The sequence below is a fragment of the Thermobia domestica genome, chromosome 10, assembly GCF_964235325.1.
Source record: "Thermobia domestica chromosome 10, izTheDome1.hap1.1, whole genome shotgun sequence".
In the NCBI taxonomy this organism is placed as follows: domain Eukaryota; kingdom Metazoa; phylum Arthropoda; class Insecta; order Zygentoma; family Lepismatidae; genus Thermobia; species Thermobia domestica.
Window position 1 is genome coordinate 74844123 of NC_137463.1, and position 13215 is coordinate 74857337.

General features: G+C 33.9%; 1 protein-coding gene across 1 annotated transcript in view; it reads right to left on the bottom strand.

Annotated features, from left to right (window-relative positions):
* Positions 1-13215, bottom strand: part of LOC145662497 (synaptotagmin-5-like) — a 107415-nt gene that overhangs the window by 15171 nt on the left and 79029 nt on the right. The window contains exon 6 of the mRNA XM_081728132.1: positions 1127-1336. Coding sequence (XP_081584258.1) covers positions 1127-1336 — 210 coding nt within the window. The remainder of the gene's footprint in view (positions 1-1126; positions 1337-13215) is intronic.

Below are 13215 nucleotides of genomic sequence, written 5' to 3' on the forward strand. Positions count from 1 at the left end.
ATCATGGTGATAGAGTGCAATACTTTCAATTTCCTCCCAGATTGGTTATTTGCATACAACAAATGAATATTTTAAGTTGTTTCAAAGTATCTTATTTAAAATCTACTCTAGGTTTATAAGTTCGAAATTATATATACCAGAAAAACATTAAGATAATTCTAAAAGTGTCATTTTACAACATGAAAATAAATATTTTTTTTTAATTTTCGTAGTAATAAATTAGAGTTTAGACTTTCGTAACAGAGAAAAAACGTATGTGGCTTACGTAAAAATGTAGGTTACATGTGTAAATTCTGTAGTTTTTGGACTTAACGTACGACTATATATAATATCTAGCATCAAACGTATAACTAAAAACGTATGTTTTATAATACTTTCCATATAAGTGTTTCATCTATACGTACTTTCCGTACGAAAGAAATGTATATAGACGGTTAGGATCTCACATACAAACGGAAGTATATAACATATAGCTGATGTATGTAACATACGTATACGTATGTAATATACGGAAGACTGTTAGATGTCAGATATTCTGAAGCGGCACGATGTAACATCTAAAAGGGGAAAAAGTAGTACAAATGTTGCATATGGATAACATATGTTCCGTTCAGAGTTCCGGAGTAAGCCTATGGATTTGTGCAATATACCGCTGTCCGGATAATGGATTTTTCTCAGTGTACCCTATTCCTTATGCAACCCCTAGATTATGAAGTACATGAGACGTAGTTTTAACGTGATCTCCGAACCATGAGCAGGGTTTCGTTGGCGAATGCACAGACCATAATGCAAAATCAATCCCCACAGTATATAACATAGACAAATAAATATATTTTATAGTAAATTCTAGTAAGTATTTTTCAAAGTTTAGTTGAGTACTATTTTTCACAATTCTGATAAGACTAATTTGGAATATTATTTCTTTAATAGTCTATTTAATCGATATATTTGCATAAAAATAGTTCATTATCGTGATTTTAGTATTATTAAGTGGGGCTTAGAAACAGAATAAGTATACACTTAATTTCTATAGTGTAACGCTAAAAGTAATCGAGAAAAGCACATTGGTCTACAACCAAAATAATTTACTCAGTAATTTTTTCGTGACCCAAGTCATGTTAATTACCTTCATTTCTGATCCTTTGGAGTCTACAGAAAAAGTGATGCTTTGGTTGAAGTCTGGATTGACAGTGTGTCTAACAGTTCTTGTGCGCCACTCGAACATTGGTATAGTTGATTTTTTTCCGTTAAGAGACCACCGGGTTCGAATGATCTGTACCAAAACAAAAGGATCTACTGAACCCATATAATCTCGAAACTGAAGCTGCCTCGCCTCCTGTAAAAATAAATATATATTTGTATTTTTGTAAAATGAACTTAATATTAAGGTATTCATGATTAAACTTACATTCTGAATTAGTATATAAATTTAGTGGGTTGATTTAAAATGTGATGTTTATTTCTGAGTGTCTCCCACACTTCCTAGTGGGTCAAGAAAGCTACAACAGACACATCTTTGAATTGTTCAGGCATATCTTTTACCCGATAAGAAGTTTCTAAATCCTAGTTTTATCTATAACATACGGTACGGACAGAATATCTCACCCTGCACAAAATTCTCCCTTGAAATGAAAGCATGATCGTAAGAATTAAATCCCTTATATCAACATTTAATTCTTGCGCATAGCTTATTTTTTAAATAAAAAGCATATCAATATATTTATTACGTATAACGTTTCATTATTTTGAAAATCAGAGATATCTCAATATACTTATAATGACGGTATCAGGGGTAGCCTGTTGAAGATTGTAACACGTACAAGGATAGTGACGTTCATGTTGATGATTTTCTTAAAGTTGTAACCACATTGAGCATAACTTTTGAGATGGTTGATCATATTGTGTTAAGATCTTTTGTTATAAGAAATGTTTTAATGTATTGAATTTTATTGTAAATAATTTTCGAGAATTTAAAATATGTAGTATGATGATTTATTGTGAAGTTTAATATAGATTTTGTTAAATATTATGTGCAAATTCTTATGACAAATTACACATTACTGGTATGTAATTCAATAAATCATATAATATATATTTTATCGTATATATCACATTATTCAATATGTTGTTACATGTAGATTGACAGTTAATGATATAAGCATAATGTCTGGATATTCTTGTAACAAGTTGTGTGCCAGATTCGATTAACAGCGATAGTTTGATAATGATTTTGCTCTTTTACTATGAAATCATCCTAATTACAAGCATCTGTGAAATTATAACTTGATAGACACTACTTCAAAATGTAATTTTTATGCAGACTTTAAAACATTAGAGCTTTTCTTCTGTAACTGAAACCTATATCAGAAAACATTTGTTTACAGTGAATGTTTACAGGTTAAATCTTTTAGAATAAACACAGAAAATTTCTAGAACCACACAGTCTGTTACAGAATATATTTATATGTATTATGTCGAACAGTGTCTTTGTTCTACAGCCTCAAAATAAGCGATCAGTTATCCGGGTAATGATTACACAAAAATGGAAAGTCATTCACAGAATAACAGTTTTTAAGAACATTAGGAGATGAGTTGCTTCGAAAGTGCTAAATTTATAGTTATATTACGTAATTATGATAATCTGTTCTCAGTCTAAAGGGAAATATGAGCCACGTCAATACAATGAGGTTACAGCCAATGATGAATCCAGGAGGTACCCCTAGAGGGGAGATTTCCTGTAAGGTAGTTCCTATTTCTTCCTTATATTCAATAGCTCCTTTCATATTTATGTACAGGGTGAGCCATAAGTCCCTTACCACCCCTTGTAAAATCCGTGTTCGTTGAAAATAGTGAACAACAACCATGTAGTAAGATAGTAGACCGAGGGGGAAGTTGGATTGTGATGGTGACCAAGATGGCGGCCATCCTGAATTCACGTCAAGATTTTTAAATGGGAACATGGTCATGAGGCATATTATTTTAGGCTAGAATTTAAAGACAAACACAATGGTGAAATCGGCTTGTTGATATCTTAATGTGTTAACTGCCAATTCTACCGTTCTGTTTTTATTGTTACAGGTGAATAATTATGCCGCTAACGACAGCAGAGATGAAGGAGTTGATCAGGGCATGGGGAGGAAGGAGTGCAAGGTCTGCAGCAGCTGAATTCAATGCCAGGCACCCAGATCGACATCCTGTGTCCCATGTTAATGTCGCCCAACTCTTCCAGAAGTTCATGGATACTGGTTCCATAGCAGATAAACCAGGTGTGGAAGACCCACGACCGAAACAGATGAAGCCACATCAGTAGCAGTGCTGGCATTATTTGCTACATCACCACACCGAAGTACCCGTCGTCTGTCCATGGAATGTGGTGTCAGCCGTATATCCATCGGACGTATCTTACAGAAAAGCAAGTGGCATCCGTACAAATTGCAACTTCAACGTCATCTATCTGAAGATGACCATGATCGTCGTGTGGAATTTTGGGACTGGGCCCTTGCACAGTTGCAAACAGATCCCACATTCCACACACAAATTTTATTTTCCGATGAGGCCAATTTTTGTCACTGGGGAAGTGAATAAGAAAAACTGTCGCTATTGGTCCCCGACAAATCCTCAGTGGGTTGACCCTTGCAAAATGGTAGGTACAGGTAAATTAATGGTGTGGTGTGGTCTATGAGGCACCAAATTAATTGGTCCATTCATCATTCCTGATACCCTCATTGCTGAACGGTATTTGGATATGTTGCGGGATCTCATCCTCCCTTTCATATTGTCAGAGGACGGCACATTTCCACTCTTTTTCCAGCAGGATGGTGCCCCTCCGCATTACGGATTACAGGTCCGTACCTATCTGGATGAACAATTTCCGGGACGTTGGATTGGGCGCCGTGGTACCATTGAATGGCCAGCACGATCATCAGACGTAACTGAATATAATGTATATAACTATGTTGTGCAACACAAAATGTTCTTAGAACTGCTCAGAAGTACATTGATGTTCGTGGTGGCGTTTTTGAGAATATATTGTGACCCGCTAGGAAGCCTTTTCACCTCCTTACAGTCGTTCCTGTTAGTACTGGCTAGCACATGTTAATATTGTATTTTTCACCATAGTTTACTTGTTTAATTACTTAATTATCATGTACTAATTACTGCTATCATAAATTAATGTATCAGAATGTCGCTTCTGGTATTTGTGTACACAAGTACTCTTACATTTCAATATTTTACATGTTACTGTTGTTTTTTCTACTTCATTTTTATTTCTGTTCATATCTCAATTATCGTTCAAAATCCCACCCATGTTCATATTGACTTTCTTACTTAAATCACCCACACTACCATCTACCAAAGTATTGACACTTCCTCTCAAGACGCCCTGTATATAAGACTTATTGAGGCCACTAAAATGCAGGCGAGATAACATTTAAGAATTTTGACACGATATAATAGTAAAGAATAAAGGCATTCTGTGAATAATGACGTTAAACTAACATCATATCCAAAATAGCTGTTTATAGTTTTAATTTTGTAAACTGAACCCTCTGAAGCTCAGGATAAAATGTTTCCCGAACCTGGAAACGAGATGTCAGCAATATTTTATTCCGAAACAAAAATGGTTTAGTATCTGTTTCTTCATTTATGGTACTTCCTTTTTGCTTCACGCCAGATTGAATTTAGGAACCAGTAAAATATATACGATCAAGATGTGTAACTTCCATGTACTTGATAAGATTGTTAGGCAACCAAAACAACAATTAGAATGTGGGAAATGCATAACTTACACTTACTGGCAACAACTTCAATGCCAACCCGAAAACAAATAAAGAGAGTCAGCCTCGGACTGAACACAGGGCAGGAAATACTCACTTTCTTAGTGAACAATAAACTAAAGTGGTACTTGAACAGAAAGTCATAAAATGTAAAAGAAAAACTGAATATTTTCCCTTTTTCTCGAAAGAACTGTTTTTTTTTAATGGGAAATAACCTCCATCCAAAAAATCCGGCTTTTTCGCATTTCCAATCAAGAGTAAATGGTATGAAGTGCGAACGTGAAATATAAGCAAAGATAAGAATGGCGAAAGAAGCCTTTAGGAGGAAGAAAAGACTATTTTGTGGGACCTTGAATAAAGAGTTGGGAAAAAGACTCATAAAATACTTTGAGTGGAATATTGTACTGTATGGGTCAGAAACATGGACATTAAGCACGAATGATGAAAAACGACTGGAAGCTTTCGAAATGTGGGTGTGGAGAAGAATGAAGCAAATTAGCTGGGTAGAACGGAAAACGAATGAGAAGCTGTTGGAAATGGTGGGAGAGAAAGCAACAATTTGAGATATTAAGAAGAGAAAGAGAAACTGGTCGGGACATTGACTAAGAATGAACTGTATTATGAAGAATGTGCAATTGGTATGGTAGCAGGAAAGACAGGGAGGGGGCAAAGGAGACTACAATTAAGAGACGATATAAGAACAGAAAAATCGTACGTGGAAACCAAGAGGTTAGCGGAAAACCGTGGAGCATGGAAGCTTCTCAGCTGTGGTAAGTGATCTGCCAATAATGGCAGAATATCTCTGATGATGATGATGATGACTCAAGAGTAAACCTGGTTGCATAGGGAAAGGTTCATATCGTACTTGAAACCAAATAAGAGATATTTGTGCATTGTGAATTGTTACTCGACTCATATCGTTGTGCAAAATGTCATCATTGCATTACACGGAAAATAAGTTAAATTAAGGTTCCAAGGTTTGTGGGCAAGGTTGAAACCATTGTAAATTAAAGAAAAGCACGTAAAGCATGCAGTAGTGCTTTACTTCAATAGCAGAGACTATTCTCACAAAACAGCAAGAACAATTGATCAATAGTATTGAGTATAAACCTGCTTAAGCAACAATCCTTTCTGAATTGAAGTCATTCAGTATAATGTTCCGCTTTATCATACCATAAGTATATTGTGTGTGTCGCAATTTCTTGAACTTTTTTAAAAATATTTTTCTTAAACAATGGAAACATAAGCAGCAATGTGTAGCTGCTTTAAATTTCGTGTGTTTATCACCAGAACTACAGCCACAGTTATAGTCAATAGTTCCACTTATTCTTCAGTAAAATATCTTTTAAGACGACTTCCCAAAATTTAAAACTAAAATCCGTCTTCTAAATGGGTGGTCTTCTTAAACACATTTTAATTATTTAGTAAACCTCAAATGAGAGATGCATGGAATTGAACTACATTCCTACAGAACATGACATAAATTTGGCCTTTGCCCCAATAGTGAGACGAATTTGTAATTTCGGACCAATTGATGCTCAGAATACTACACAGACTTGTCACAACTAGAACAATCTATAGAATGAATTAAGTAAAATCATTCTTTGAGAAAAGTATTACCTCTTAATTTGGTTCTACTGAATTTATATAAGGCTCTGTAACTCAGTTTACGAGAATTTCTAGGATTTCATTTTTTTTTTTTTTTCGCTGAAGTACTTCATTTTCCCCACAAGGAAACATTCCTGTCCTAAGCAAGGTTGGTACTTGGTAGTTATGTAGTTATCTTGAAATATCACGTAGAAGCATAACGGGTCAAGCCATCTTAATTACACGGGAGAATATATCTTGTCACCATCCGACAGCAAGCATATATTTTTATTACGGTTTACCAGAATTCACTCATCTGTTCCATCAGCTCAAACCATTAACGTAATTTTGATAGTGTTTGTTAACATTACAGGTATTTTACCTAACGAAATACATGTTTGTAAGTAAATAGTCATATTGAGAGGAGAGTTGGTCGGCTCAAAGACGGTTTCATCCATAGTTCTTGGGAACTTTAATTTCGTTCTAGCAGAAATCGAGATCACAGTTAATTCTTCAGAAGGCTTTCACTATACATTACTTATTTTGAGCTTTAACATTATCGTTTGTTATATACACATAGAGGCTTGCATTAACATGCACGTCTTAACATTATATATCAAAATATTGGTTCCTAGCGGAAGGTATGAATTAACTAGTTCGTATCTAAAATCACTATAAAATAGCTGAAACTTCATTTTGGTTAAATTCAATAAAGAAAACACTTGAATTTCAGCCCAAGAGGCTAACCACATACAAATATCTCGTGAGTGTCGTATTCTTTCTGGTAGCTTTGTTTTACGTTAATATCTGGGAAGAATAATAGTTTACATTCAAACGTGGTGTAGTAACCATGGTATACTCGTACCTCGATACAAACTTTTAGGTTTGAATTAGTTTTTTATGTCCAACGTTTATGTCCTGTAGGCTAAAGGAGACAAATAATTAATGAAAATGAATTATCATGAAAGCATTGGTGGAATGAGAATGTAGGAGAAAAGCCATAGACACGATGTTCTCTACTACAAACACACTTAGCCTATGATCGAATCAGGAACCCCTCGTAACAGATACGAGAGCTCTACCACTGACCCTTCGTGACTCCAACATTGACTTGGTGTTATCTAATATGTAGTTTTTATGGTTTACATAAGTCAGTTATACTTGAGATTGTTTCTTGGTACTTTCCTAAAATAGCTGTGGCATCTTTTCCTTCACTGACATATTACGTGAAAAACGTACAAGGAAAAGAAATGTCGTGACTGAATCTTGAAAACTTAAAAAGAAAAAAAAGGAGGATCCCACAATACTTATGATTTTTGGATATTTACCTTATTTTTTAAAATAAGTTATTAGTAATTATCCCATGTTTGTTATCCAAAATTTCTTTATTTATAATATACTTCTAAGACTATATAAAACTAAAATATACATATAGTTTTTAAATAAAATGCATTAATTATTTGTACACTAGCACATACTATATTTTAAAAAAGCATTTCTGTAAATAGGGACTACATTCTTACGACAATTTTCTGTGCTAACACATTGTAAAAAAAAAACGTATTCTTGACGAAGTATATATTGTATTTTCATAAATGATTAGTGTATAGGTTCAGTGATGGCTCAGTGATAGAGCGTTCACTTCTGGTGCATATGGTCTCTGGTTTGATCCCAGGCCACCTTGCGCCAAGTGAACCTTGTGGTGGACAAATACCATGTGTGTGGGTTTTCTCGGGGTTCTCCTGTTTCTCCCTACTTTATTCATTCCACCATTCAATTCTTTTCTCATCATCACCGTCACGTTTAACCTAGCGTCATATTCGGGGGACGTAAAACTAGAAGATTTCATTTACTGATTAGTATATAATTTTACATTCCACAATTTTGATTGGATGCGAACGAAGATAAGACATTACTATGGTTTGGATCCCACTTTAAACTATAGGTCTACATCTTACATAACCTCAACGAACAAACAAACATACATATAGTATGTGTATGCTTTATTAAATACTATTTTAAACTTCAAACTGGCTGGAAAATAATGAACTGAGAAAATAATATTTGATATACTAATCAGGAAATTAACATTTTATATTTTGTTTCAATATAAATTTTATTTCTGTTTATATGTGCATCTACACATGTGAAGGTTAATATTATAACAATGTAAGTTTGTTGAGAAATATCAATATATTGATAAAGTTTATGAAATGTTAAAAAGTAATAGCTGGTATGCACTAATTTGTTAAAGAAGAAATACTGTACATGGATATTAAAACTCGTATGAAGCTAATGGTATGCGAATTATCCAAGCTGAACATGATTATACTTTCCACATGCTTCATTAAAAAAAAAACTGTCAGTGAAATTTAAATGTCCTGGGAATTGACCTAATGTTTCCCCTTTCTTTAGTTTCCTTATGTATGAATGTTGCCATTGATAGGAAGAGTTAAACGAACAAATGTAACGAATTTTGAACTTCCTCTTTCAAATCCGAACGGCCATTTACAGTACCTTTTCCCGCTTTCATAGCTTTAAAAATTATGGTAGTAATCTTTGCTAAATGTATTTTTTCTTTCATTTAAACATTTCGTAGCAGTAGTAGTGCTGTTAGAATTATTGAAATAACTTAATTCTATATGCAACACACAATTAAATATTGCGGTACCAGTTTGATTAAACTTACTTTAATAACCACCAAAACTTATACAACAATTATTTCCATAAATTAAAATATTTTTGTTCCTTTTAAACTTTGTACTTTCTTAATACTTATCATTCATTTCGCAGAAATTAAAAATACACTTCCATCAACTGTGGCTTCCTCACTTATTATAACTTTAACAGCATATAGAAAGCAAGTTTAAACAAGTCTGGCCTCAACATTTGTTATCATAAAGTTCCGGACTACTATCCTTGTTGCCCTAAAACTAAATATACATAAATGTTATCGTTGCAAAGCTTATTATTCCGAAAACAATTATCTTATCATTATTCAAATAATCATTTGAAAAATAACTATTCATTCCATTCATTATTAGAAAAAATCCGTTTTTCAAATTTATTGTTTGAATTACAACTCGCTCACAGAATGTGTCCCAATAGGTCCGAATTGACACAAACTTGCAAACTTCTAAAGTACTATTACTTAGTTTTTTTTTTTTTTTTAAACACTACACTTGTAAATATGTATGTTTGGTAATTCTAAAAATACTATCTTTGTTCCACAACTGTGCTCTTTCTTTCTTTCTTTCTTTCAACCATTAGTGTTATATTATTATCTAAGAAATACAACAGATTACCGACCCTTCGAATTGTTTGGAAATAATTTCAAAACGATCGAAAATTCTGTGATTAATGAGTAGAGATGTAATAGAAAAAGAAAGTAAGAGATAAAAATTAAAATTATATTATTGATAATATCTTTAATTATTCATTTGTTTAGTTCGCTATTGTCTAGGGTTTAAGTTGTCATTGAACTTCCTTCTATTACACAGTGATTACTATCACGATCAAACATATTTATCTCTCAAATGTTTTTTTTTTTTTTTTTTTTACCATGGAGAAGTTTAATTAAAAGGCAGACATCAGGTAAAAAAATTTATTTACAAAAACAACGAACTACTGGACTAGTGTTCATAGCTCAGAGTATAAGAAGAACGACGAAACGAAGCATTTATTTGAGGAACATAAAAATGGCAATCATATGAATGGAAATTTTTCTGTATAGTTTATCTTATAAAAATGAGTCAAATTAAGGTCTTTTTCATAGTTAGAAGTGTAAAGAAAATGATTTCTCTCCTCACTGAGAGAGTAACTAAATAGACTTTGGAAAGAAAATTTTAGTCCTTATATGAGCTGCAACCCTCATTATCGGTTGCCACTAAACATTCCCCTATTTGAGCATCAATCTTTATTTGAGCATCAACTAACAAAAAATTCTAGATTCTCACTTGAATCTCGCCTATCATTCAAGGCGTCACTAACCACTTATTTGTGTCTAAGCCAGTGGCGTATTTTATGGACAACCGAGGCTACCAGCTGTAACCCTGCAACATTAATAAAGAAAGTTAATATAACACGTATAAATGAATTTAAAATAATACATTTACAGTACTTCTTTTCATAGTACGTGTTTCTCTATATTTTTCGCAAACATGAATAAGTTCTAAGACAACCGTTAACGCTTAGAACACAATCTCTCTCGCTTTCTCAGAGACTGATGATGTGGCAAACCCCTTGTAAACCACTGTATAGCCAGCAGAAAGAAACGTACAACTGCTTGCTCGCCCACGCAGGGTCCTCCGTAACAGTGTGGTAGCGAGCTACGGTTTCCGTAGGCGGAGTGAGTAAATCGAAGTTAAGAACAATGACATAACAGCCATTTTGAGGCTATCTGAGAATTTTGGGGCATCATTTCGTAGCGCTTTGCGTCAACTCAATGCAAAATTTGTATTTTACTTTGCGATTGTTGTTATTGTAGTTATAATTATTTATTGCGTTATTTGCATTGAGTTGAATCCGTTGATTTTGCACGAACCGTTACGAAATGACACCCCCAGGCGGTAATAGATTGGAATATGTGTTACTTTCTATTACTCTGGTGAGTATTGTGAATAATATCTAGCGGAAAAATGAAATGCTACGAAGAAAATTATCAACTTTTATTTTTGTTAGAAAGTAAATTGACTATAGAACTCTTTTTGTAAGGTAAAAATCAATACACTAATGAATTTAAAATCAAATATCAAAATTACTATACTTATTTCGTGATGCAAATTGATGAGGAAAAATATTGTATAGGATAACCGGGCATATCTCGTAACCGTTCGCGTTAACACAACGCAAAATTGCGATTTAGGTAACGATAATGGACATAACAATTATAATGACTGTCTGCATTTTTGCGTTACATTGTTATATTCAGAATTTTAAATAATTTAAAAGTTTTTTTCATTGTTTTCAGGAATGGCATACTCTCTAGACGGATCCTTAACATACCTTTTGGTGCACTGAAACATCAGCAATGTTGCCAATTCAGAGTGTTAATTTATGAAAACTTCGATTTCTTTAGTTCCCCCTTACGGAGGCCTCATGCGATTAGTTATGGGTGGAAATAAAAATTCTTTTTTCTGCTCCATAGTCTCCAAGCTAATCTAACTAAACAAACTTAAAATTAACGACAGAACACCTATAGGCTACGTATGAGTTATGAGTCAATTTACATTTTTTGCCAAAAAAAGAAAAAAACTTACACCTTCAGTTACATCTGGCAACACTGTGTGGTTCCTAGTGTACTTCAATCGTTGCTTCCTAGTTTAAAAATATATGCATGAACAAAGCTTCATTTTGGTATAACCATTATTTGTGTATCGTTTCAGATTCAAAAGTTCTACTATCCCAAACTCCGGGTTGCATTGTATATTGGACACCCTGTAGAAGGCGATAAATGACTGTGTTATCACTCATTAATGGTATCCCCAGTTTGAAAAAGCTCAGTGATATAGCCCTTACCTCGGGTGCCTGGTTTGATCCATTACGAAGCACTACGAAGTAATGTGGAAGAGAAGTATCAAGATAAATGATTGTGGAGAAGAGAAGGCTCATCCAGCAATGGATTGATAGGATTGACTACTTATATATGAAGTCTTCCGAAACGAAAACGGATAGCTCAGGAACAGAAAACTAGCACACATTGCATATCCAATGGTACATTAATGGACCATCTAGGGTTAAAACAATCACTGTGTTCTTTCACCAGACATTATGTTCACAAGTTAGACATTTTTCATATCGTTTCGTCCAATTTGCGGCGGGCTATAACTCCTAAATGATCCATTTGTTCATCCACGTTGATATGTAACTAGAGTGACCAGATTCTGACGAAAAGTAGAAAACAGATATAATAGTATATGATAGTTTACTGCGTCGGTAATATGCATGTCCTTATTTCATTTAACGTTAACCTCAGGTTAATCATTCATTTTTGTTTAAAAAAAATACTCAACGAAAGTATTGAAGCAATTCAACACAACTCCGAATACTTTCATGAATAACAAATACAAGATTGATGAAACAATTTAAAACAATACTATGGAGCAGTGGCGCAAATCTATCTTCAACGTTGGGGGAGACGGGTAAGGCCGTTTCCCTTTTTTTTCTTTCTTTTTTTTTTGTGATATTTCCTTTTTTTCTGAGCGATATTCAAAATATTTATGAAGCTGAAAAACAATACTGTGGAGGATCAATGGAGCAGAGTTGTCTTCAATATTGGGAGATGTGCAGATTTGAGGGGACAGATTATTCTGGGGGAGGGTCAATTTCGTCTCACTTTCCTTTGTGGCAATTGGACACAAATCATTACATATCTCCCCCCCAAAAAAGCGCATTTCAAATCGGATTATTGGGGGGACAGTGCCCCTCAGTTCCAAGATTGAGGGGACATGTTCCCCTCATTCCCCCGGAGTTTGCGCCAGTCCTGTGGAGTAATATAAAGAAGTCACTTTAATGAAAAACAAAACTTAAATATGTTGAAGCATAAAATCTTAATGAAACTTGAAAATAATCTTTTGAAGTGTTGAAAAACATTATGATCTATCTTTCAGAAGAAGAATCTCTAATTCAAAATGCTGTAGATAAAGAATGACATATTGAAATATTGCAAATAAATTAACGAAGGACATTTTAAAAAGAGAAGGACATTTCTCGATTTTCTATGCATCATCGCAACACATAGGATAGCTCTTTACTGCAAAAATCAGTAGGGCCTACGTCTGGTCACCCTATCTGTAACGCTTCTCGTGTTTTCATGAGTGCATTCATTACTCAAAAGCTTTTGTTGATTTGG